At 40.3% G+C, this 26,906-nt stretch overlaps 3 protein-coding genes across 5 annotated transcripts in view; 2 read left to right on the top strand and 1 right to left on the bottom strand.

Moving 5' to 3' along the window:
* The window catches only part of cnih4 (cornichon family AMPA receptor auxiliary protein 4), a 29,447-nt gene extending 10,621 nt beyond the window's left edge, over window positions 1–18,826 (top strand). Inside the window, exons 4-5 of the mRNA XM_061882298.1 lie at window positions 149–289; window positions 13,568–18,826. Coding sequence (XP_061738282.1) covers window positions 149–289; window positions 13,568–13,595 — 169 coding nt within the window. The 3' untranslated portion in view covers window positions 13,596–18,826. The remainder of the gene's footprint in view (window positions 1–148; window positions 290–13,567) is intronic.
* kiaa1143 (KIAA1143 ortholog) lies at window positions 18,627–23,244 on the bottom strand. Its single transcript, XM_061882293.1, has 3 exons — window positions 23,013–23,244; window positions 20,180–20,333; window positions 18,627–20,103 (listed from the first exon to the last, which is right to left on the bottom strand). The coding sequence occupies exons 1-3, from the start codon at window positions 23,124–23,126 to the stop codon at window positions 19,889–19,891; spliced, it is 483 nt and encodes a 160-aa protein (XP_061738277.1). The 5' UTR covers window positions 23,127–23,244; the 3' UTR covers window positions 18,627–19,888.
* A 183-nt stretch (window positions 23,245–23,427) lies between these two features.
* The window catches only part of LOC133539931 (transmembrane protein 42-like), a 4,855-nt gene continuing 1,376 nt past the window's right edge, over window positions 23,428–26,906 (top strand). For 2 of the 3 annotated variants that reach the window (XM_061882296.1, XM_061882294.1), the window contains exon 1: window positions 23,428–23,682. In XM_061882296.1, coding sequence (XP_061738280.1) covers window positions 23,530–23,682 — 153 coding nt within the window. In that variant the 5' untranslated portion in view covers window positions 23,428–23,529. The remainder of the gene's footprint in view (window positions 23,683–26,906) is intronic. The other variant, XM_061882295.1, reaches the window with a different exon arrangement.

Here is a 26,906-nt window from a genome sequence, read left to right as displayed (position 1 = left end):
GTTTGGTCCCCAAACATGTATTATTTTAGCAATTTTACTAAACACCCCACACTATTAATTCCGCATTTTCTCTAATAATAGTTTGTCTATACAAATGTCCTCGTTTAATTCTTGTTGCAGACTTTGTGCTCTTGCTTGTTCCTGGCAGGTACGCAAAGGTACCGATGGGCAACATGGGAGTGTTTGACCCCACTGAGATTCACAACCGAGGTCAACTCAAGTCCCACATGAAGGAAGCCATGATCAAACTGGGCTACCACCTGCTCTGCTTCTTCATTTATTTGTACAGGTACACAACACACACACTCGCACGCACACAGGGCCTGATCTACTCTAGGTTTGCGTGTACTAAAACATGTGCAAACTTGATAGCACAAAAAGTTGATCTACTAATCTTGTAAGCAGAGGTTTGTGTCTCTTTAGTGAGCAGAATATAATAATTTTGAGTGTCTACTTCATGAGTATGCAGAATATATGCTGTTCATCAAAACACCCACAATATTGGGAGGAGAAACCTAAAATTTAATTGTTTGGTTTGATCTATCAAGACTTAAACTCAACTGCAATTATTTAGCACGTGTGAGAAGTATGCGCAAAGTGACACAGTTACACACACGCCTGTGCAGCTCCATCCTACGTATGTTTGTCAACATTACTGGACTGAAAAAAAAAATTGAAATATTGTCGTTCAGCAACAAGATATATCTGCTGGATGACTTAGTAGTCTGATTAAAAGTAATTAAATTTATGCTTTTTGGTGTCTGCTGGCATTTTTATAATGACGCTTGTTTTTTCACACAAAAGACATATTAATATAACTGCTCAGTGAAAACTACTTATTCCAATGTGCATTTTCTTGCATCTGGACTCTGTAGCGCAAACTTGCAATTGGTTTCAGTCTTTCCGATGAGCGCGCCTTCAGCACTAAATAAGAGCATGTCATTGTAAATGAGTGTTTCCATGGTGACAGCTGCCCAGTACACACAAATACCTGATTTAAATACAAACCCCGTTTCCATATGAGTTGGGAAACTGTGTTAGATGTGAATATAAACGGAATACAATGATTAGCAAATCCTTTTCAACCCACATTCAGTTGAATGCACTACAAAGACAAGATATTTGATGTTCAAACTCATAAACTTTTTTTTTTTTTTGCAAATAATTAACTTACAATATCATGGCTGCAACACGTGCCAAAGTAATTGGGAAAGGGCATGTTCACCACTGTGTTACATCACCTTTTCTATTAACAACACTGAATAAACATTTGGGAATTGAGGAATCTAATTGTTGAAGCTTTGAAAGTGGAATTATTTCCCATTCTTGTTTTATGTAGAGCTTCAGTCGTTCAACAGTCCGGGGTCTCCGCTGTCGTATTTTACGCTTCATATTGCGCCACACATTTTCGATGGGAGACAGGTCTGGACTGCAAGCGGGCCAGGAAAGTACCCGCAGTCTTTTTTTACGAAGCCACGCTGTTGTAACACGTGGTTTGGCATTGTCTTGCTGAAATAAGCAGGGGCGTCTATGATAACGTTGCTTGGATGGCATCATATGTTACTCCAAAACCTGTATGTACCTTTCAGCATTAACAGTGCCTTCACAGATGTGTAAGTTACCCGTGCCTTGGGCACTAATACACCCCCATACCATGACAGATGCTGGCTTTTCAACTTTGCGCCTAGAACGATCCCGATGGTTCTTTTCCTCTTTGTTCCGCAAGACACGGCGTCCACAGTTTCCCAAAACAATTTGAAATGTGGACTCGTCAGACCACAGAACACTTTTCCACTTTGCATCAGTCCATCGAATCACTTTCAGTTTAGTGTTGATAGTCAATTTCCTCTTTCCGATGAAAACATTTCTCAGATGTCCCTCCAAGTCCGTACCGTTCCAAAATAGGGTAACAATGTCACCATACTTGGACTGGCAAGTTTCCCAGTTTTGTTAACGTTAAACTCCAAAACAATGCTTAAAAGTAGCTTTACTTCTCTATCAGTCCACATATATAAATCTTTCTTGCTGTGACCCGCTATTTTTGCTGTATGGCACCTCTGGAAATTACTTTTTCGATGTTTCTGATTGGCTAAAATGGTCTTAAGTCCGAAGCTACAGCGCCCCCAGTATTTTGGCATGTGTATGACACTCAGTGTATGTGTTTGCTTGGGGACAGATATAGTTTTTTAAATGCGCACATGTGGCTGGAGATCTTGTTAAGACCTTAATTTAGTTCTTTGTTGCTAAGGTGGCCCCCTTAGCAACAAAGCTCTGCGGGAAACCCTGTATATGTCCGTTAGAGATGTATAAAATGCTTTAAAATGTAATATCGGAAATTATCGGTATTGGTCTTAAAAAGTAACATTTTTAAAAACGCTGCTGTACGGAACGGTAAGTAGTGAAGTGAAGTGAATTATATTTATATAGCGCTTTTCTCTAGTGACTCAAAGTGCTTTACATAGTGAAACCCAAGATCGAAGTTACATTAAAACCAGTGTGGGTGGCACTGGGAGCAGGTGTGTAAAGTGCCTTGCCCAGGGACAAAACGGCAGTGACTAGGATGGCGGAAGCGGGAATCGAACCTGCAACCCTCAAGTTGCTGCCACGGCCACTCTACCAACCGAGCTATGCCGACAGAGCAGTTGCGTCTCCCAGTCAGCAGCCCCTCCCCTCTCCCACACACAACACAGGAGTTGACGACTGCAGCATGGCGACGCTTGATGACATCATCAAACCGCCGCGAGCTGAGTATAACAACAACAAGAGTGTGTTGTTGCCGGTGCTGTAGCCTGGCTAACAAACGAGCTTGCTCGGTGACTCACTAACGCAACCATGTCTATGGTTTGGGATTATTTTAAAGTGTGTCTGACGGATAAAAAAAGCTGACAAATTGCAATGACTGCAAAAAGTTGGTTATGTGAGGAGGAACCAAGACCTCTGCCTTTCATACGAGCAATTTGATCTCCAACCTCTTCAAGAATCATAAGGAGATACACGATAAATACAAGCAGGAGATGGATGAAAAGCAAACGCCGAAAAAAAGTAGTACCAAACAGTTGTCGCTTAAAGGGGAACATTATCACCAGACCTATGTAAGCGTCAATATATACCTTGATGTTGCAGAAAAAGGACCATATATTTTTTTAACCGATTTCCAAACCCTATATGGGTGAATTTTGGCGAATTAAACGCCTTTCTATTTTTTGCTCCCGGAGCGATGACGTCAGAACTTGACGTCACCTAGGTAATTAAGCCACCATTTTAATTTTCTCAAACACATTACAAACACCGCGTCTCCGCTCTGTTATTTTACGTTTTTTCGACTATTTTCTGGAACCTTGGAGACATCATGTCTCGTCGGTGTGTTGTCGGAGGGTGTAACAACTCTAACGGAGGGATTCAAGTTGCACCACTGGCCCAAAGATGCAAAAGTGGCAAAAAATTGGACGAAATTTGTTCAAAATACGAGGGTGTGGGGAAAGCCGACGAAATGGTCAGTCGTTTGTTCCGCACACTTTACCGACGAAAGCTATGCTACTGCAGAGATGGCAAGATTGTGTGGATATCCTGCGACACTCAAAGCAGATACATTTCCAACGATAAAGTCAAAGAAATCTTCCGCCAGACCCCCATCGAATGTGCCGGAGTGTCTGCATATTTTACCGGCGATGCTAAGGCAGACATGGCACAGAGATATACTGTATGGATAACCTGCAGATGCATTTCCAACGATAAAGTCAAAGATATCACAAAGGTGAGTTTTGTTGATGTTGTTGACTTATGTGCTAATCAGACATATTTGGTCGCGGCGTGACTGCCAGCTAATCGATGCTAACATGATATTTAGGCTAGCTGTATGTACATTTGAAACTATATTTACATCCAGCGTTTCCCTCCACCCACATTTAATGCAAAACAAACACTTACCAATCGACAGATTTAAGTTGATCAAGTGTCACAAGATGCGAAACTTCCAATCGTTGGTCTGCACATTTTACCTGCGATGCTAAGGCAAACACGTCCGGATAGCGTCAATAGCTATTCGCTCAATAGCTTCAGTTTCTTATTCGATTTCGTTTTCGCTATTTGCCTCCATACTCCAACCATCCGTCTCAATACATGTGTAATCTGTTGAATCGCTTAAGCCGCTGAAATCTCAATCCGAATCAGAGCTAATGCCGCTATATCTTGCTGTGCTATCCACCATTTGTTTGTATTGGCATCGCTATGTGACGTCACAGGAAAATGGACGTTGGCTTCACAGATAGCGAAAATCAGGCACTTTAAAGCTTTTTTTAGGGATATTGCGGGATGTGTAAAATTTTGAAAAAAATTTAAAAAACTCAAAAAAAAACCTGGAAATTGATTTTTATTGGTTTTAACCCTTCTGAAATTGTGATAATGTTCCCCTTTAAAGACTCCGCTGAGAAAAAACAAAAATACAACAAAAACCACCCCGAGGCGAAAGCCCATGGTATGGTCAGGGACAAAGCACGCAGTATGTCAAAAAGTACGGTGGAGTTTGGTGTGGCTAGTCTGCCCTGCATAGCGCACACTTTGCAGCTTGCAGGGAACGGAGGTGCCCTGTCTCAACGCAGCATTTCAGAAGCTCTGACTGACTGATGGACCACTTCAAGCACTCACCCCTAGCTTGCAGCACATTTGTGTTAGTCATACAAATACATTAGAGCGGGGCAGATTGAGCCCAGTTTATAATTCCCTATTATACAGTATACCAGGCAGTCTTGCACAAAAGGAGGAATATGTTATTGTTTACTGTATTACTCTAGTATACTCTGGACTGAAGCTTTGTGCCTTCATTGTTTTTGTATCTGTTGTTTTGAAGCATTTAAAAAAAATAATAACAATAGTAATGCACTTTGTGAAAGTCAAAGTACAGTATTTCCCATAGTTGTTGTGGGTATAAGAATTATCTCAGGGAGAGCATGTCCCAAATACCAAGATGCTGTTTTGAGGCATGTTTAAAAAAAAAATGCACTTTGTGACTTCAATAATAAATATAGCAGTGCCATGTTGGCACTTTTTTCCATAACTTGAGTTGAAGTTGTTGTCTTATTTTAGAAAACCATGATACATTGTTTAATCCATCCAGCGGGGCCATTAAAAAAAAATTAGGCATAATGTCTTAATTCCACAACAGTATATATCGGTATCGGTAATTAAGAGTTGGACATTATCGGAATATCGTATATTGCCAAAAAAGCCATTATCGGACATCTCTAGTAAACACTAAAGATAATAATAATCAAACGTAAATAGTCAATGATCATACGTCACGGGTTGCTTGTGTGTGTGTGTGTGTGTGTGTGTGTGTGTGTGTGTGTGTGTGTGTGTGTGTGTGTGTGTGTGTGTGTGTGTGTGTGTGTGTGTGTGTGTGTGTGTGTGTGTGTGTGTGTGTGTGTGTGTGTGTGTGTGTGTGTGTGTGTGTGTGTGTGTGTGTGTGTGTGCGCGTGTGCGCGCGCGCGAATGAATGTGTGCGCGAGTGAGTGTAATTCCCAAAGTGGGTGGGAATAGGAGTATAAAGTTAATAATAAAGAGCGTTGACCAATGACCTCTCCTGGGTACAATTAAAATACAATAAGTTTATTGTAATTGGATAAAAAAAAATGTTTTAAATAATTATTTTAACTTTACATGCGAGAGGTATCACCTTGAAGCTTCAAGGCAGTTTTGTAAATTACATGTCAACCCAACCAGGATTCGAACACCGCACCCTTCTACCTGAGTCAGCAGTCTTAACCACTGGGCTATCCTTGGTCTTGCGGAGGCAATATTTTTTTTTTCATACACAAATGTGATCAAGGACTCCTGGCTCAGTAAAGTATTGATTGTTGATTGATTGATTGAAACTTTTATTAGTAGATTGCACAGTTCATTACATATTCCATACAATTGACCACTAAATGGTAACACCCGAATAAGTTTTTCAACTTGTTTAAGTCGGGGTCCACATAAATCAATTCAATAATAAATATGGCAATGCCATGTTGGCACTTCCATTTGTATATGCTGAAAACGAAACTTTAATGGGACCCAGGATAGCTCAATGGTCAACACTGTGGGCTCTTAATGCTGGGGTACTGAGTTCAAACCCCATACATGGAATCAGTAATTTGGGTGTATGGCGTCAAAACGACATACATTGTGGGGTGTTTCTCCTCCCCCACACAAGAGTAATGTTATGTGCTAGTTGTTTGAGTAACATATAGTTGAAAAATTAAGTCAACATCAAAGATAATAATAATCAAAATTAAATGTCAAATAGTCAATGATGACACCTCAGGGGTTACCTGTGGGTGAGTGTGTGTGTGTGTGAGAATGAGTGTGTGCGAAGGAGTGTAATTCCTGAGGAGGGTGGGAATAGGAGTATGAAGTTAATAATAAAGAGTGTTGACCAAAGACCGCTCCTGGGTACAATTAAAAGAAAATAGGTAAATTGTAATTGGATAAAAAAAAATGTTTATTAAATAATTATTTTAACATTAAATGGGAGAAGTGACACAGTCACAATATATCTCATTGAAGCCTCCAGCCAGTTTTGTAAACTATATATCAACCCAAACAGGATTTGAACCCAGCACCCTTTAACCTGAGTCAACAGCCTTAACCACTAGGTTACCCTGGGTCTTGTGGAGGGTATATGTTTTTCATACATAAATGTGATCGAGGACTCATGGCGCAGTAAAGTATGATGAGGTACAACAAAATAGCATCAACCAGAGTGGGGTTTGAACCCTGTACCTTTCAGTCCGAGTCAGCAGTCTTAACCCCTGGTCTATCCTGGATTTTGTGAAGACAAGATTGTGTTCCATACACAAATGTAATCGAGGACTCTTGGCTCAGTAAAGTATGATGTGGTTGAACAAATTACTGTCAAAGTCTTGTCTCAACAAGACCCAGGATAGCTCAGTGGTTAAGACAGCTACCTCTCATGCAGTATTACTGGGTTCAAATCCATGACCTAGAAGGTCTTGGTTTTTGTTTTGCTTCGATCATAGTTTACTGATCCCATTTGTATATGAGCGAAAACCAAATCTTAATGGGACCCAGGATAGCTCAATGGTCAACACTGTGGGCTCATAATGCAGGGGTACTGAGTTCAAATCCCATACATGGAATCAGTAATTTGGCTGTATGGCGTCAAAACGACATACATTGTGGGGTGTTTCATCTCCCCCACACAGATTAATGTTATGTGCTAGTTGTTTGAGTAACATATAGTTGAAAAATTAAGTCAACACTAAAGATAATAATAATCAAAATTAAATTGTCAAATAGTCAATGATGACACCTCAGGGGTTACCTGTGAGTGAGTGTGTGTGTGTGTGTGTGAGAATGAGTGTGCAAGTGAGTGTAATTCCTGAGGTGGGTGGGAATAGGAATATAAAGTTAAAAATAAAGAGCGTTGATCAATGACCGCTCCTGGGTACAATTAAAAGAAAATAGGTTAATTGTAATTGGATAAAAAAAAAAAAGTTTATTAAATAATTATTTTAACATTAAATGGGAGAAGTGACGGTCACAATATATTTCCTTTAAGCCTCCTGACAGTTTTGTAAACTACATGTCAACCCAACCAGGATTCAAACCCAGCACCCTTTAACCTGAGTCAACAGCCTTAACCACTGGGCTATCCTGGATCTTGTGGAGTGAGTATTTTTTTCATACACAAATGTGATCGAGGACTCATGGCTCAGTAAAGCATGATGAGATAAAACAAAATACCATCAACCAGAGTTGGGTTTGAACCCTGTACCTCTCAGAGTCAGCAGTCTTAACCCCTGGTCTATCCTGGCTCTTGTGAAGGAAACATTGTGTTTCATGCACAAATGTAATCAAGGACTCCTGGCTCAGTAAAGTATTATGAGGTGGAACAAAATGCTGTCAACTCAAGTGGGGTTTGAACCCAGTACCTCTCAATCCACATCAGCATGTCTTAGTCACTGAGCTATCCTTGGCCTGGTGAAGAGCAGATTTCTCTCCATGGAAAGATATCCCTGTCCATCCGGGAAAGGCAGGAGGTGCTGGGTGTGTGTATGGAACAGTGTAATATGGACTGTCTCGTGAAGAAGCCTACAATTTTTGGTTGTGTTTTCCGGTTCGTATGCTGAATTGCAACATACAATATATATCTTGATATTTTTCCCGTAAAGTAAAAACTAAACACAAAATAGTCTTACTTACCTGAGATACAAAGTATGTAATTATTTTGACTTAGTAAATTTTGACTTAAATATAACTACAGGTAAGTCAAATTAATGACTTACTGTAAAAAAGTATTTGCAATAAGCGTTTAAAAAAAAGAGTTAAAAGTGGGTGACATGCTGACATACTCAACTCATCATGCTTAATTTATTACAGCATTTGGGAAGCCTGTGGTTGATTTTTATTATGTAAATGTATTTTTATCAACATGTGATAGCAGGAACCCTGCCATTCAAAACTAGGCTGCTACATTACTAATGATTAATGTAACTATAGCTGAAAAAATAGTACAATAGCAATAGGAGAGACTATTTTTCCCTGAACACTATTGAGTTCATGTAGGCTTTATGATGCAGTTACATTATATCAACTATCAGAGACAGAAACCCTTCATTTAACATAATGTAATTGTTTGCTGCTTCAACACAGAAAAAGGTAAAGTGAAATCACTTAGTTGTTAACTGTAGGTCAATAATGCTTGTATTTCTCTCAGACAGACAGGGCTTTGCTGTCCGTAACATGCACGCACCGCGAAATGAGCTAACGTTATGCTAAAAGCTAATTAGCCTTCACCTAAAGGTCTGCGAGCTAGCTGAGCTGCCGCTTATATTTCTAGAACGTCAACGGGCTCATAGTGATGTTACTAGTAGTTGACTGGGAGGTGTTTATTATAATTTGGGGAGAGTCCGCTACATTATGCTTACCTGTTAAACACATTTCTGCTAACCCGCACCGTCTCTCCTCTTTGCCTGCCTCTGCTGTGAGCAGTGACTCCATTGATTGATTGAAACTTTTATTAGTAGAATGCACAGTTCAGTACATATTCCGTACAATTGACCACTAAATAGTAACACCCAAATAAGTTTTTCAACTTAAGTCGGGGTCCACGTAAATCAATTCATGGTACAAATATATACTATCAGTATAATAAAGGCATCACACAGGTTAATCATCAGAGTTTATACATTTAATTATTTACATTATTTACAATCTGGGGGGCGGGATGAGGAGGGTTTGGTTGATATCAGCACTACAGTCATCAACAATTGCGTCATCAGAGAAATGGACATTGAAACAGTGTAGGTCTGACTCAGTAGGATATGTACAGCGAGCAGAGAACATAGTATGTTCAAATAGCATGAGAACAAGTATATACATTAGAAAAACATTTGATTATTTACATCTGGGGAGATGGGATGTGAAGGGGAGAGGGTGTTAGTAAAGGGTTGTAGTTGCCTGGAGGTGTTGTTTTGGAGCGGTTTTGAAGGAGGATAGAGATGCACTTACTTTTACACCTGTTGGGAGTGCATTTCACATTGATGTGGCATAGAAAGAGAATGAGTTAAGACCTTTGTTAGATCGGAATCTGGGTTTAACGTGGTTGGTGGAGCTCCCCCTGGTGTTGTGGTTATGGCGGTCATTTACGTTAAGGAAGTAGTTTGACATGTACTTCGGTATCAGGGAGGTGTAGCTGATTTTATAGACTAGGCTCAGCGCAAGTTGTTTTACTCTGTCCTCCACCCTGAGCCAGCCCACTTTGGAGAAGTGGGTTGGAGTGAGATGTGATCTGGTGTGGAGGTCTAGAAGTAACCTGACTAGCTTGTTCTGGGATGTTTGGAATCCAGATTTGAGGGCTTTAGAGGTGCTGGGGTACCAGGAGGTGCAAGCGTAATCGAAAAAGGGTTGAACGAGAGTTCCCGCTAGAATATTCAAGGTGCTTTTGTTGACCAGGGAGAAGATTCTGTAGAGAAATCTTGTTATTTGGTTGACCTTTTTGATTAACTTGGTTGTCATTTTATCAAAAGAATGATTAGCCTCTAGAATGGAACCTAGGTAGGTGATCTCATCTTTCCTGGTGATAACAATGTCACCCACTTTTACAGTGAAGTCACTGACTTTCTTGAGGTTGATGTGGGACCCAAATAAGATGGATTTCGTTTGACCAAAGTGTATGGATAGCTTGTTGTCAGCGAGCCAGGTGCAAATACTAAGGAGTTCAGCACCGAGGATTTGTTCCACCTGTGACTTGTCGTTGCCGCATACCAGCAGAGCCGAGTCATTCACAGTCGTATATGGCATGTCATTTACGTATATTAGGAACAGTAAAGGCCCTAATATACTGCCTTGGGGGACTCCACAGCTTACTGAGAGGGGGGGATACACGGTGCCGTTCACCTCTACTACCCGTTTCCTCCCCTCCAAGTAAGATTATTTTTTAATGTAGTGCCGGTCTGATGTGAGAATGAGATCTATGGTTGATTGGGTGGAATCACACACCCTTGTGGGGAGTGTTATTAGCTGGGAGAGACTGTGCAGATTACAAAGCTTGCTTTAAGATTTGAAGACAGGCGCATCTCTGCGTTGAATATCTGTGTTCAGTTCTCCAGTTATAATTTTCTCCACATTGTTAACACCAGCCAAGCACTCCTCGAGAGCACCATAGAAATCATACTGATTAGGGGGTCTGTATACATCCCTATCAGTACCGGCTTAGCGTTTGTGAACTTGATTTCTGCCCACACAGATTCAAGGGCATTGTGGTTAAGATCAGTGCGAGTTATGTATTTTATATCCAGGTGAATATACATACAAACACCACCACCATGTTTATTCCTGTCCTTTCTGATGACCGAGAAGTTTTCTGTCTCTGAGTCAGAAACACTTTGATCTAATTTAGTTTCAGAGAAACACATTTTGACCTTATTGTTGTGGAACATTTCTCTGATTTTGTCTAGTTTATTTCCAGAGAGGCTGTTCACATTAAGATGGATGATGTGTAGCCCACCGGAACCAAAAAGAACATCTGAGTCCGTTGGGGAGAGTTACTGTCCAGAAGATGGAGGGAGGTTGGTTGTTATTGAAGTTTGTGTGTCAAGACTTGGGGGAGGGCCAGGGAGGCCCATTGTTCGTCCACAGGTGATGGGGGAGGGGCGGAGTTGAAGAGAGGGGGGTGGTGGGGGTGGACGTGGTTTTTGTGGGTTTTGGTGAGGTTGAGAACAATGACCAGGGATGAACAAAGAATCCCCTGAAACCTGTATAGGCCGTGAGGGGTCCAGGTGACGCAGTGATGACCCCCAGGGTTTCGGGAGAAGTTAGGAGAACCTTTGCACTGCCGACTTTAATGGGGGCCGGGGTGTCGTCAAAAGCTGTTACGCCGTCCGCCGTTGTCCTCACCGGTGTCTGATCAGTCTTCCTCTGTCTCCGGACCGCCAACCGTACCGATGATCGGGGTGAAGTCCTCCGTCGTGTCGCCGACCGCTGGAACGCATGTGAGCTCGTGTGGTGACGAACAAGTGAGAGCTGGCGTAGGTGGAGAGCTAATGTTTATATCATAGTTACGCTATGATATAAACTTCCTCGGCGTTGTTAGCAACAACATTGCTAGGCTTCGCCAGGCGAGACAACATTAACTGGATGGTTACTGGTCCAGGGTTTAGTTCAGTGTCTCCTGAGAATAGAAGTAACAGTAAAATCGTAGATCTTCGGTCTATCCTTCCAGTCAGGGGCTTGTTTCTTCTGTTCCGATCCGCTGTGAGGCACGAGTGGATCACATTACCTCCGAAGCCCAGGTGCTTCGCCGTTGAATTACAGAGGAAGTAGAAATCGCAGTGATTGTCCATTTCGCGTTCCCGAATCTCATTTTCAAGAGGGTATTGTATCCGTGGAGGTTTCAAGTATCAATCCGTGATCCACAGTAGAAAAATTAGGAACTGTGGGATCATCCGAGCGGTTGTTTGTATTCCACAGCGGGAGCGAAAGAAAATGCGACTGCTCATCTCCCCGCCTTCCGCCCGACTTGACTCCATGCGCTTTGAAGACGCACTGCTGATTGGCTGTTACATGCGCTCTGAATACGCACTGCAGATTGGCTGTTACCGCTCTGCGTGTAACAAATCAGATGGTTCTGTGTGTGGGACAATGCTGGGTGCTGCAGACAGTAGTGACAGAGCCAGAGGCTGTACGAAGCGTAGCAGCTTGTTAAGACTTTAGCACCAAATGATAATATAAATACATTTAATAAAGTCAAATACATATAAGGCAACAAGAGGAGTATCCTACGCTTCTCTTTTGTATAGTAAATCTGAACAGCCGATATGGGCATCTACATCAACTATATGATTTGCCTGAGAAGCTAGACAGGACAAAAAAATAAAAATACTTTAGTTGAGGCGATGGTTCTTTCTTGTTAAGGCGGCCGCCTTAACAACAAAGCGCTGTGGGAAACCCTGCCTTATTTTATACTTTGTAAACAGTAATAGTAGTACACAGTATTTTATACTTTGTACACACTAAGAGTACACACTTTTTAACTTTGTACACACTAATAGTTAGTACTTTGGTTGTACGGTATACCGGTAGTAACAAAGTACCACCGTACAAATGAATTAAAAACGGCACTGTACTGCTTCTGAAAAATACCGGCACTTTTTTATTTCCGGACATGACGGTGCGCTGTCATCATGTCGTGACAATGCTGGTCAAACGAGCAGAGGCGCATTTTAGGCAACTCACACACACAGTACTTGCAATCAGAAACATTGTGAAGATGGAAAAAGGAGAATGGACACATTTTGGTCTAAAAACTAAGGACAACGTTGAAGCTATAAACCCTGAAGCGCTGCAAGAGGTGCTTAGCTCTCGCTCTTCTTAGACAGACGTTAGCCAGCTGTTATTATTAAAATACTCTACCCAGGTTTGTACCGATTAATGGTACACAGTATTTTATAGGTTAGAAAAACATTTACTAGTACAACATATTTCATAGTTTGTACCCACCCGCAGTACACAGTATTTTATAGGTTAAAAAACTTTAATAGTACACCATATTTCATAGTTTGTCCCCACCAATAGTAGATAGTATTTTATAGGTTAAAAAAACTTTAATAGTACACCATATTTCATAGTTTGTACCCACCAATAGTAGATAGTATTTTATAGGTTAAAAAAACTTTAATAGTACACCATATTTCATAGTTTGTACCCACCAATAGTACACAGCATTTTATAGGTGAAAAAAACACTAGGAGTAAACTATATTTTATCGTTTGTACCCACCAATAGCTGCAATGAGGTGGCGACTTGTCTAGAGTGTACAATGCCTTCCGCCCGATTGTAGCTGACATAGGCTGGATGTACCCACCAATAGTACACAGTATTTTTCAGATTAAAAAAACATGACTGGTATTTTATGGATTGTACACACTGATAGTACACTGTGTTTTATAGATTGTACACACTGTTTAGTTCCTTGCATGTGCCTTGTATTTGGATGTTAATAGATCAGGCCCTAATTGACCTTTTATAAGATAGTGGTTAAGTTAACATGATTGTGTTGTTGCAGCATGATCCTGGCTCTGATCAATGACTGAAATGACAAGTCAGTCACAGTTCCTGGATTAGTCCTGGATCTCAGTCCTGGATTACAGTCCTGGATCAACTGGCAATACTGGATGGATGTCACCCAGAGAACCTGAAACATTCTTTGTGCACTGATCAGTTTTATTTGGACCACAATCAAATGTTGTGTTTATGACTACTTGAAATACGCCAAACATTACAACTTTCATTACACGCCCCTACTAGATTAGACCCTGTCCACACGGGAAAATATGTAATGTCTACGCCACACCATAAATAACTGTAGGAGAAGAAGGAAGGTGAGTTTCTTCCACACAGCCCTTGAAACCGCGACGCACAAACAATCACAACAAGATGGCCACTTGAATCCCCTACACAAACACAACAAGATGGCCACTTGAATCTGCTACACACACAAAAACCACAAGATAGCCACTTGAATCTGCTACACACAAAAACCACAAGATAGCCACTTGAATCTGCAACACTCAAACAAAACAAAATGGCCACTTAAATCCGCTACACACAAACAGAACAGGATGGCCACTTGATTCCGCTACACACAAACAAACAGAACATGATGGCCACTTGAAAGTTAAGTCTGATGTGCGGACTGATGAGCAAGTTAAGCCTTCTGCCGGATGAGAAGAACTATCACATTTGGACTGGGATGGAACTGTTCATATTTCAGTCTATGTGGTACCGTCAATTCATATTGGTACTCTACGCTACCAATTGTCAGTATTTTTGTGTGTTCTTCAGGTAATTAATATTTAATTCAGAATGGAAATTATTTAGCGTTCCCACCTAAAACCTCAAAGCTTCCTCGCATGGACAGGGCCTGGCTTTTAAAGAGAATACCAAGAACTGTTATGTACACATACTTGCCAACCCTCCCAATTTTCCCGGGAGACTCCTGAAATGCAGTGCCCCTCTCGAAAATCTCCCAGGGCAACCATTGTCCCGAATTTCTCCCAATATTGGGGGCGTGCCTTAAAGGCACTGCTTTTAGCGTCCTCTACAACCTGTTGTCACGTCCGCTTTTCCTCCATACAAACAGCGTGCCGGCCCAGTCACGCAATACATGCGGCTTTAACACACACACAAGTGAATGCAAAGCATACTTGGTAAACAGCCATACAGCTCACACTGAGGGTGGCCGTATAAACAACTTTAACACTGTTCCAAATATGCGCCACACTGTGAACCCACACCAAACAAGAATGACAAACACATTTCGGGCGAACAGCCACACCGTAACACAACAGAACAAATACTCAGAACCCCTTGCAGCACTAACTCTTCCGGGAAGCTACAATATACATCCCCCTGCTACCACCAAACCTCGCCCCCTCAACCACGCCCACCCCCCATCTCCTGAATTCGGAGGTCTTAAAGTTGGCAAGTATGTATGTACATGGTATCATAAAGTATCAGTGTGGTCATCTAACACATTTCTAGTTAGTCTAGTGATGTTGGCAGGAACATTACTACTCTCAAGTCTTTTCACTGTCTCCATAATACTCTGCAAAACTACAAGATTGCTAAAATACCCTATTTTCTGGACTATAGAGTACATATTAGCCGCACCGGACTAAAAACCGAAGAAATATACTTTGTAAAATTTGTTATTTACGCAGCAAAATTTTAGAAATGTTTCTTTACATATTCATTTTTTTAAATGGCTGATCAAACAAACCAGTAGTCATCGTCATGGACCCACTAGCTGCGCAAGCTAGCGCTCCAATCAGCTAAACAGACTCAACAACCCCACGGCGACGTTTTGGAAGTTACCGACGAATTTGTGAAACTGAAACACTACAAAAAGAATGCCATTGTAAGACACTTGTAAACGTGTTTGTATTTTAGTTAATGCTAACGACATTAGCTTGAGTACGTTATGACAGCACGTACAAATGTACATGAAAACACTCCTGTAGACATCACACATGGGACGGTTAAGTAAAAATTGTTTTAGTTGTATTGTAAAACTTACATACGTTGCTTGGAGTGATGAATGAAGAATACTTTCCATCAGAAACGCTTCCGATGGTTTTACTTCCGGTTTAAAGCATTAAAACAGGAAGTACATTTTCAACCCACAACACCTGAAGTGAGCAAACTCGTCCAAATGATGGTGCCATTGCACAAACAATAACAAACCATTTCAGTTTAATGAAAACCATTGAACACAAAACATTATGGCCGTTAGCAAAGAAAAGTCCATAAATTTGCCGCACTGTTTATAAACCGCTGGGTTCAAAGCGCAGGAAAAAAGTAGTGGAATTTATGGTAGTTGATAATTTAAGCAACATTTGATGAATATCAGCTTGTAGCGGACATTTGTCAGTCATCTGTCATTGGTTGCTCATTTCAGCCGCATGGATCCAAAATTGTAAAAAGACTTACAGTATTTCCTGTCTTCAGTGTTAGTTTTTGTCAACCTCTGAACCCTGCACACAAAATCCACAGCGTACCTATAATAAGGGCTTAAAAAGTAGGCTTTGAGTTGTCAAAATAAAGGAAAAGCAAGAAGTGACAGGCCAATGTTCCCAAGTACATAAGTACGGCAGAACGCAGTGCACTGAAGAAACAGTGTGCTGTATTGCAAAATGCAGCACTCCTACTTATCTTGATAGTTTCTTTAAAGAAGCACTCCTCCAAACATATGAACACAACAATCAGGTGAATACTTGTACTCAAATATACACGACAGTAGTCCTCAATCATGTTTTGTTTCATTGACTTCAATCTTTTACCATCAGCAAGAGTGCAGGAGTTCCCTTGAGTGCCTAAACTGTTTTATTTACGTCTGCTCGTCACGTCTTTCTTGACTTTCATTAATAAAAGTGAAAATGCAAGTATGTGTACATTTCAGGGCCCCTGTCATTTGTCTCAACAACTAAATAATACTAAGGTACCAGGTAAGGTAAGGTAACATGGGTAAGGTAAGGTAACACGAGTAAGGTAGTGAAAAAGTGTTAGGCAACATGGGTAAAGTAAGATAACATGGGTAAGGTAAAGAAACACGGGTAAGGTAAAGAAACACTGGTAAGGTACTGGGCAAAAGTAAGGTACCAAGGGTAAGGTAAGGAAAAACTGGTAAGGTTACAATGGGTAAGGTAAGTTAACACGGGTAAGGTAAGGTAACATGGGTAAAGTAAGGTTGCACAGGTAATGTAATGGGTAAGGTAAGACGATGGATGGATCTTTGTCGTTGCAATAAAAGTAAGGTAAGAAAACACTGGTAAGATAACACAGGTAAAATAAGGTTGCAACGGGTAAGTTAGGTAAGGCAACACGGGTAAAGTAAGGATGCACGAGTAATGTAATGGGTAAGGTAAGACGATGAATGGATGGATCTTTGTCATTGCAATAAAGGCAACGTAAGGAAACACTGGTAAGGTAACACGGGTATAGTAAGGTTGCATGGATAATGTAAGGTAACAGGTAAGGTTACAATGGGCAAGGTAAGGTTACACGGGTAAGGTAAGACGATCAATGGGCAAGGTAAGGTTACACGGGTAAGGTAAGACGATAGATGGATCTTTGTAATTGCAATAAAGGTCAGGTAACAGAGGTTTGATAAGGAAACACGGGTAAGATCAGTTAAAACGAGTAAGGGACCGCGGGTGAAGTAAGGTTCCACTGGTAAGGTAAGACAATGGCTGGATCTTTGTCATTGCAAAAAGGTAAGGAAGCACGGGAAAGGTAAGATGATGGATGAATCTTTCTCACTGCAATAAAGGTCAGGTAACACTGGTAAGGTAAGGAAACACGGGAGAGATAAGTTAACACGGGTGAGGTAAGGTTCCACGGGTAAGACGATGGCTGGATCTTTGTGATTGCAATAAAGGTAAGGAAGCACGGTAAAGGTAAGACGATGGATGAATCTTTCTCACTGCAATAAAGGTCAGGTAACACTGGTAAGGTAAGGAAACACGGGAGAGATAAGTTAACACGGGTGAAGTAAGGTTCCACGGGTAAGACGATGGCTGGATCTTTGTGATTGCAATAAAGGTAAGGAAGCACGGTAAAGGTAAGACGATGGATGAATCTTTCTCACTGCAATAAAGGTCAGGTATCACTGGTAAGGTAAGGAAACACGGGAGAGATAAGTTAACACGGGTGAAGTAAGGTTCCACGGGTAAGACGATGGCTGGATCTTTGTCATTGCAAAAACGTAAGGAAGCACGGGAAAGGTAAGACGATGGATGAATCTTTCTCACTGCAATAAAGGTCAGGTAACACTGGTAAGGTAAGGAAACACGGGAGAGATAAGTTAACACGGGTGAAGTAAGGTTCCACGGGTAAGACGATGGCTGGATCTTTGTCATTGCAATAAAGGTAAGGAAGCACGGGTAAGATAAGGTAACACGGCTGAAGTAAGGTTCCACGGGTAAGGTAAGACGATGGCTGGATCTTTGTGATTGCAATAAAATTAAGGAAGCACGGGAAAGGTAAGTCGATGAATGGATGGATCTTTATTGCCATTGCAATAAATTAAGGTAATATGGGAGAAGTAAGGTTCCACGGGTAAGCAAGGTTACATGGATACATACCATGAATTGATTTACGTGGACCCTGACTTAAACAAGTTGATAAACTTATTCGGGTGTTACCATTTAGTGGTCAATTTTACGGAATATGTACTGTACTGTGCAATCTACTAATAAAAGTTTCAATCAATCAATGGGTAAGGTAAGGAAACACGAGCAATGTAAGGCAACACTGCCACCATGTGGACATGTACTGTAGTAAATTACATTGCCTTGAAACCTTTGACTTCACTTTATATTATATTATCTATAGTTCAATACGTCTAAATTTTTGTACATGATTGTTGTTTCACACATCATTTTTTTCACATCTTTTGCCAGATTTGGAGCGACTTAAAAAAAGATTGAATCCATCTACCGAATCTTTTGTATTAGCAATTTTCCTTTCATTGTTCATAAAAACATCAGGGTAATGTGGGATTGTAGTAATACAATTTATTATATTACATATAAGTTTAATACTATTGTATAATAATCCACTGCTTTGTTATTGTATTCCCCTTCTTTATTTTGTCATCATTTTCAGTAGTATATGTATGGCCATTGAAAATTACCCAAGCATCACAGTATTGTATTAAAAGTATGCATTTCAGCAAGTTGAATTAAAAAGAAAAATAACAAATAATGTAAAAACAAAAATCTGAATTTTGAAAAAAAAAAAAACAAGTTCAGTACCTGTAAAACTGCAGGAACATTATATCAACATATTCATGTTGGAACACAAACAGGATGGAAGTCAGGGATTGTTGAGAAGTTTGAGTGTTTTGAAATGATGCATAAAAACACGCTTTCATAAACAACAACAATACAACATTTCAAGACAGTATTCACACATTGAATGAAGGTACAATGTCAGAGTATATATGCAGAAATACATACAGTAAATGCAGGGTTTACTTGGATATATATATATATATATATATATATATATATATATATATTGTAACACTTTAGTATGGGGAACATATTCTAAGTAACAAAGACTTAATTTAGAGTTTTTTGGACACTAGGGGAACATAAGGGTTAAGGTTACTAATAAGCAATAATTCTGAGGTTATTGAGGGAAGACTTGGTTAATGGCTTACTGGTTGTATGGAAAGGTCATGCAGAATAAGGCATTAATAAGTACTTAATAATGACTAAATAAGAGCCGATAGATAGATAGTACTTTATTGATTCCTTCAGGAGAGTTCCTTCAGGAAAATTAAAATTCCAGCAAGGAACTCTCCTGAAGGAATCAATAAAGTACTATGTATAATAATAATAAAGTAATATGTCATTAATTTGCATGTTAACAAGCAACTAAATAATGGTGAATATGTTCCTCATACTAAAGTGTCACCATATATATATATATATATATATATATATATATATATATATATATATATAATAACATTGGGAGTAGCGAAATAGTGTAACTACAACCTATTTTCGCAAGTCAAGGATGTGTTGATAGAAGACATTTAATTATGATGTACATCACTATTCTACTGACACTACATGGAGGGGAATCGCATATTTCATTCCCTTAAAAGGTGAAATAATGATTTCCTATGTTACAATATTTGATGTAAACACAACAGAACAAGAGTATACTCTGTTTTATCACCTGTTGTGTGTTGATGTGAGAAATCACCAACATTGTAGTTTATGTTTCAAATGTTGCGATAATTCTTGCGGAGTACAGAAAAGATGAATATGACTATGAAAAGAAGAACCGAGACGAGATGTGACACAAAGGCTCAGTCCTCGTCTTCCTCTTCATCGCAGCCAAAAGACAGGAGGCTGCTGTTCTTCACTTTTTTCCCACAATTACCTTCTTCCTTCTTGTCTTCTCTCGACACGTCATCACGCTTCTTTTTGCGCGAGCTGGCGGTGATTCCTTGGAATTTGTCTGCCGAGGACCGCTTGGCCGGCTTCTTGAAGAGGATTTTCCCATCAGCAGGGGCCTCGTCGTCTGGTTAAAAATGAGGAGAGTAAAAAAATCTGCTCAGCCTACTTACAGGTTTAGCATGGGGATGAAACTTTCTTACTTTTCTCCACAGCTTCCTTCGCTTGCACGCCTTCCTTCAGGTGTTGCACTTCCTCGGAGGTCAGGTCTCCCTCTTGGAGGACCACCACTTGAGGCGATTCATCCTCCCGATCGCTGCCGCCACTGTCGTCTTCTGGCGTCGGCGCAACCAGACGCTGCGCCGGCGACCGGAAGCAAGAAGGAAAACCAAGCAGCAAGCAGGAAATCGTTCAAAAAGTTGCTGCAATATTCAAGACTGTCAGCTCTATGACGCATAGGAAAAAGATTGCATTTCATTCATTTTCATGAAATCATTACTGAAAAAATAGTTGAATAATTAAGGCAAATACAGTGGGGCAAAAAAGTATTTAGTCAGCCACCGATTGTGCAAGTTCTCCCACTTAAAATGATGACAGAGGTCTGTAATTTTCATCATAGGTACACTTCAACTCTAAGAGACAGAATGTGAAAAAAATATCCAGGAATTCACATTGTAGGAATTTTAAAGAATTTATTTGTAAATTATGGTGGAAATAACAAAAATTCAACTCAATACTTTGTAATATAACCTTTGTTGGCAATAACAGAGGTCAAACAATTGTGTTGCTCGGTTACAGCCCCAAAACATCACTGCTCTCGAAAAGATCTGCATAGATCAGGGGTGGGCATTACGTCGATCGCGATCGACTGGTCGATCTCGGAGGGTGTGTCAGTCGAGCTCAAGCCAGGCATTAAAAAATATACATAAAAATGAGCAATCATCAATCATACCAAGACTTCACTTTCGTCAGTTGTTTGACATTCTCGGCACCCGAGGATCTTGTGAGATGACGCTGGCTGCTGCGAGCTCATATTTAAGAAAAAAATCACTAACAGGGCGGACGCAGAGAAACACATTTTATTTCTAGAGACTCCGTACCTACTGTCAAAACTCTAAAGACCGACTGCACAGTTCCTGTCTTCACCATAAAAGACCTGTTTCATCCTGCCTGTGCTAACAAAATAAGAGTCTCAGAAAGCTAGCGTGCACAAGCTAGCAAGCTACGGAGTTTGATGCCAATGTATTTCTCCCGCGCCCTCAGCGACCGCTTTCTCACTTGCTTGCCCACCCGCACTCTCACTGACGTCACTCACCTGCTGCCAGACATTAAGGGGCCACACACATATGCTACTCTCATAACAAAGTGTTTAAAAACGAGTATGCAAGTTGGACAAATGAGATGCCAAATCCAACCACTTTCATGTGGTATTGGACAGAAAGGAGGACTTTTTTTTTCCTCCATTTGAAAATGCGGACGTTATCAGCACCACTGTCTAATTCCAATCAATGCAAGTCATCAGAATCAAATACACCAACTTATATTCTTGTCTTCATGAAAGAAATGAATCTATATGTGTTAAACATGCTTGTATTATCATTAAGCACCATTAACTTGTTAACAAAAATGTCCCTTTCAAAAATAAATAAATATAAATTATAAATAGGAATGAGGTAGATCTCCTCGACTTGGTCAATTGAAAAGTAGCTCGCCTGCAGAAAAAGTATGAGCGCCCCTGTCATAGAGGAATGGGTCAAAATACCAGCTACTGTGTGTGCAAACCTGGTAAAGATCTATAGTAATATAGGTCTTTACCAGGTTTGCACACACAGTAGCTGGTATTCTGACCCATTCTTCTATGCAGACCTTCTCGAGAGCAGTGGTGTTTTGGTCTCCAGACATCAACCCCATAGAAAATATTCTAGTAATATAGGTCTTTACCAGGTTTGCACACACAGTAGCTGGTATTTTGAACCATTCCTCTAAGCAGATCTTCTCGAGAGCAGTGATGTTTTGGGGCTGTCGCCGAGCAACACGGATTTTCAAATCCCTCCACAGATTTTCTATGGGGTTGAGGTCTGAAGACTGGCTAGGCCACTCCAAGACTTTCAAATACTTCTTACGGAGCCACTCCTTCGTTGCCCGGGCGGTGTGTTTGGGATTATTGTCATGCTGGAAGACCCAGCCACGTTTCATCTTCAAAGCTCTCACTGATGGAAGGATGTTTTGGCTCAAAATCTCACGATACATGGCCCCATTCATTCTTTCCTTAACACGGATCAGTCGTCCTGTCCCCTTCCCAGAAAAACAGCCCCAAAGCATGATGTTTCCACCCCCCATGCTTCACAGTAGGTGTGGTGTTCTTGGGATGCAACTCAGTATTCTTCTTCCTCCAAACACGATGAGTTGAGTTCATGCCAACAAGTTCTATTTTGGTTTCATCTGACCACATGACATTCTCCCAATCCTCTGCTGTATCATCCATGTATCCATTTTGGTATAAACTCAAATCGTCGTGTTTGGAGGAAGAATACTGAGTTGCATCCCAAGAACACCAAACTTACTGTGAAGCATAGGGGTGGAAACATCATGCTTTGGGGCTGTTTTTCTGCTAAGGGGACAGGACGATTGATCCGTGTTAAGGAAAGAATGAATGGGGCCATATATCGTGAGATTTTGAGCCAAAACCTCCTTCCATCAGTGAGAGCTTTGAATGGTTGACCAAATACTTATTTTCCACAATAATTAACAAATACATTCTTTAGAATTCCTGGATTTTTTTTCCACATTCTGTCTCACAGTTGAAGTGTACCTATGATGAAAATTACAGACCTCTGTCATCATTTTAAGTGGGAGAACTTGCACAATCGGTGGCTGACTAAATATTTTTTTGCCCCACTGTATATTAAATTTACAGATGTTTGATTATATGCAAAAAAAGTGTCTCCTATTTATAATAGGACTCTCACATAAATGCATGCATTAAGACATCGAGCCGAATAGAGCTATAGCGTCACGTGACGCAAAAAGTCATACCTTTGTGTCAACAGTCGGTCCTTCTTTGAAACCAACATCGCTTTTAAACTTCTTGAGAAAAGACGGCTCCTCCGGTTTCACCCATGACACACCGCCGGCCTTGTTCTTGCTCATAGCGACGAAAATGAGGAATGTCGGCTTATTCTCCTATTTTGGCTTTGTTTGTTTCGAAGAGAGTGTCCGCCATTACCGACTTTCTACGTCATCACAAGAGCTGCTGCGATTGGTCGAACAAAGGATGTGACGTCAGGTATTTGGTCAACAAATTAAAACATTAACTGGGCTAACTTTTAGAGTAAAAATATTAAAACCCCATTTTTATATATAAAAAAATGTTTTTCAACTATTATATATATATATAAGGGGCTAAATTCGACGCAGCGTATTATTTATCCATAATTGTGTAGTGTTGTGCTTTTGTTTCGAAAAACAGCGACTACCTGGTTCAGGTTTTACTTGCAACTTTCCTGTGTTACGAACGTCGATAGTGAAAGACAAACAAATAAGAAGGCAAGAAATGATGTTGGGCTCCTTTTATGCCCTGATGGCGGGATGTTTGGGCAGTGCCGCCTCGCTATCTGCCAAGCTAACTCTCGGTGCCGACTACTTCCTGGAGATGTGTCAAGTCAGCGCCTTTCCAACACAAAGTGTATCTTCAGCCTGTCACTGGGTGAGAACAATTACACATTGTTTTTATATAAATAAACCTGTCTCTTATTTAAAGAAGCAGGTCCATTCTATGTGCCATACTTGATCATTTCGCGATATTGCCATATTTTTGCTGAAAGGATTTAGTAGCGAACATCCACGATAAAGTTCGCAACTTTTGGTTGCTAACAGAAAAGCCCTGCCTTTAACGGAAGTCGCAGACGATGACGTCACATGTTGATGGCTCCTCACATTGTTTTTAATGGGAGCCTCCAACAAAAAGAGCTATTCGGACCGAGAAAACGTCAATTTCCCTATTAATTTGAGCAAGGATGAAAGATTTGTGTTTGAGGATATTGATAGCGAAGAACTAAAAAAAACAAGTAAAAAAAAAAACGCGATTGCATTGGGACAGATTCAGAAGTTTTTAGACACATTTACTGGGATAAATCTGGGAAATCCCTTATCTTTCTATTGTGTTGCTATTGTTTTAGTGAGTTAAATAGTACCTGATAGTCGGAGGTGTTGACGCCAGTGTCTCAGGGGAGTCGACGGCAGCTGCATGGACAGCGCAAGCTCAGCTGATCTCCGGTAAGAGGCGACTTTTTACCACAATTGTCTCACCGAAACCTGCTGGTTGACATTCCGTCGGGATCCATGTTCGCTTGACCGCTGTGATCCATAATAAAGTTTCACCTCTGGGAATTTTAAACAAGGAATCACCGTGTGTTTGTGTGGCTAAAGGCTAATATTAGACTTCTCTAATATTAATTGAACAAATTGCAAAACATTCAGCAACACAGATCTCCAAAATACTGTGTAATTATGTGGTTAAAGCAGACCACTTTTAGCTGTGTGTGTGTGCATCGCTCATATTTCCTAACAGTCCGTGACGTCACGCGTACACGTGATCATCCCGTGACATTTTCAAGAAGAAACTCCCGGGAAATTTAAAATTGCAATTTAGTAAACTAAAAAGGCCGTATTGGCATGTGTTGTAATGTTAATATTTCATCATTGATATATAAACTATCAGACTGCGTGGTCGGTAGTAGTGGGTTTCAGTAGGCCTTTAACACACTTAACCAGCATGTTTTTGGATGGGAAAATTGTGATATATATCTTACCGGAGACATCGTTGGATTATGCGTCCTCCTGCAGTAGCTGTCAAAAAAGGCAGCTGTGAGCTTGACTTCTCTCTGAGACACTGGCGTGTTCACCGCAGCCATCCGACTTTGAGGTATGTCTTTACAATCTCACTAAACCCTATTAAAACAATAAGCAGATAAGGGATCTTCCAGAGTTATCCTAGTAAATGTGTCTAATTACATCTGCCGGAGCCGTCGCTTTTTATTTTATTTTATTTTATTTTTTCCTAGTCCTTCACTATCGATATCCTCATCCACAAATCTTTCATCCTTGCTCAAATTAATGGAGAAATTGTCGCTTTCTCGGTCCGAATAGCTCTTGCTGCTGGAGGCTCACATTATAAACAATGTGAGGAGCCCTCACAACGGTGACGTCATCATCTGCTACTTCCGGTAAAGGCAAGGCTTTTTTATTAGCGACCAAAAGTTGCAAACTTTATCATCGATGTTCTCTACTAAATCCTTTCAGCAAAAATATGGCAATATCGCGAAATGATCAAGTATAGAATGGACCTGCTATCCCCGTTTGAATAAGAAAATCTCATTTCAGTAGGCCTTTAATGTTTTCCCCTTCACACCCCTCTCACTCTTCTTCAACAACCCACATTTATATAGACCTCTAACGTCACAGCCCTACGGCAACTCAGGAGGGACAAAACTCCTCCCTACCTAACAATCTCTGGTAATTTGGGACACACTGAACAGTTTGTTCCATAAATAATCTCCATTTTCCAAACTTTATATTCCTTTTCATTATGTTTCTACCTGGAAAACTTGTTACTGTGCTGTCAAATTTACAAGACAGAAACCTATTTCGCCACTTAGAAATAAAACATTTTGTAGAAATATTTTTACTGAACTCTGTACATTTACAGTAAGTGTCTAATTCACGCAGAGTTTAAAAATAGCAGTTTAATTAAATAATACTTTGTTAAATCGTTTTTTTAATATTTCTATTTTTTTCTTTTAATTGGCTATATTTTCACCACAGCACTTGGAACCTTGTATTGTATTGTGTTTTATTATATAAAGTTATACACATATATAAATAAATCAGAAATCGGTAGCCAATGGCTGCAAGAAATTTGATGCTGCCCGCCAATCAATCTAAACAGGAAAAAGAAGAAGGCGTATGATTGGTTGTTGAAGAAGACGTATGATTGGTTGTTTGTGAGGTGGCTATCATTTTTTTTTCAAAAACTTTATTTAAACAACAGTATAATACAGACGTTTAACGATTAAAACAACGATAAACAAGTACTTTATGTATTAACAAGAAGTTGTAACCCTCAAAAAAAGGACAAAGAAACACTCCCAAAATTACGTAGCAAAAAAACGTGCGAGGAGAATAAAATAAAACAAATTAAAGCATCAGGCTATACGTTTACATTTTATCCTTTTTATAATGTTTTTAGAACGTATTTTTTCTGTTTTGATTTGTCTTTAAAGGCCTACTGAAACCCACTACTACCAACCACGCAGTCTGATAGTTTATATATCAATGATGAAATATTAACATTGCAACACATGCCAATACGGTTGGTTTATTTACTAAATTGCAATTTTAAATTTCCCGCAAAGTGTCCTGTTGTAGCGGATGTTATTTTCCAGCCCTCCTTTAATCGCATAATTACACAGTATTCTGAACATCTGTGTTGCTGAATCTTTTGCATTTTGTTCAATTAATAATGGAGAAGTCCAAGTAGAAAGATGGAAGTGGGAAGCTTTTAGCCTTTAGCCACAAAAACACAGCCGGTGTTTCCTTGTTTAAAATTCCCTAAGATGAAGCTTTACTATGGATCAGAGCGTTCAAGCCAACATGGATCCTGACTACATGTCAACTGGCAGTTTTCGGTGAGAACATTTTGGTAATAAGTCGCCTCTTACCGGAGACATCAACAGAGCTTCCGTCCTGCTGCAGCTGCCATGACTTCCCTCAGAGACTCTGGCGTCAACACACCCGTGGCCACACCCCTCCAACTTTCAGGTACTATTTAATCTCACTAAAACACTAGCAACACAATAGGCAGATAAGGGATTTTCCAGAATTATCCTAGTAAATGTGTCTAATAACATCTAAATCGCTCCCACTGCAATC

Source organism: Nerophis ophidion, linkage group LG21, assembly GCF_033978795.1.
Source record: "Nerophis ophidion isolate RoL-2023_Sa linkage group LG21, RoL_Noph_v1.0, whole genome shotgun sequence".
In the NCBI taxonomy this organism is placed as follows: domain Eukaryota; kingdom Metazoa; phylum Chordata; class Actinopteri; order Syngnathiformes; family Syngnathidae; genus Nerophis; species Nerophis ophidion.
Note: the sequence above shows the minus strand (reverse complement) of the source record. Positions and strands in the feature narration are given on the sequence as shown.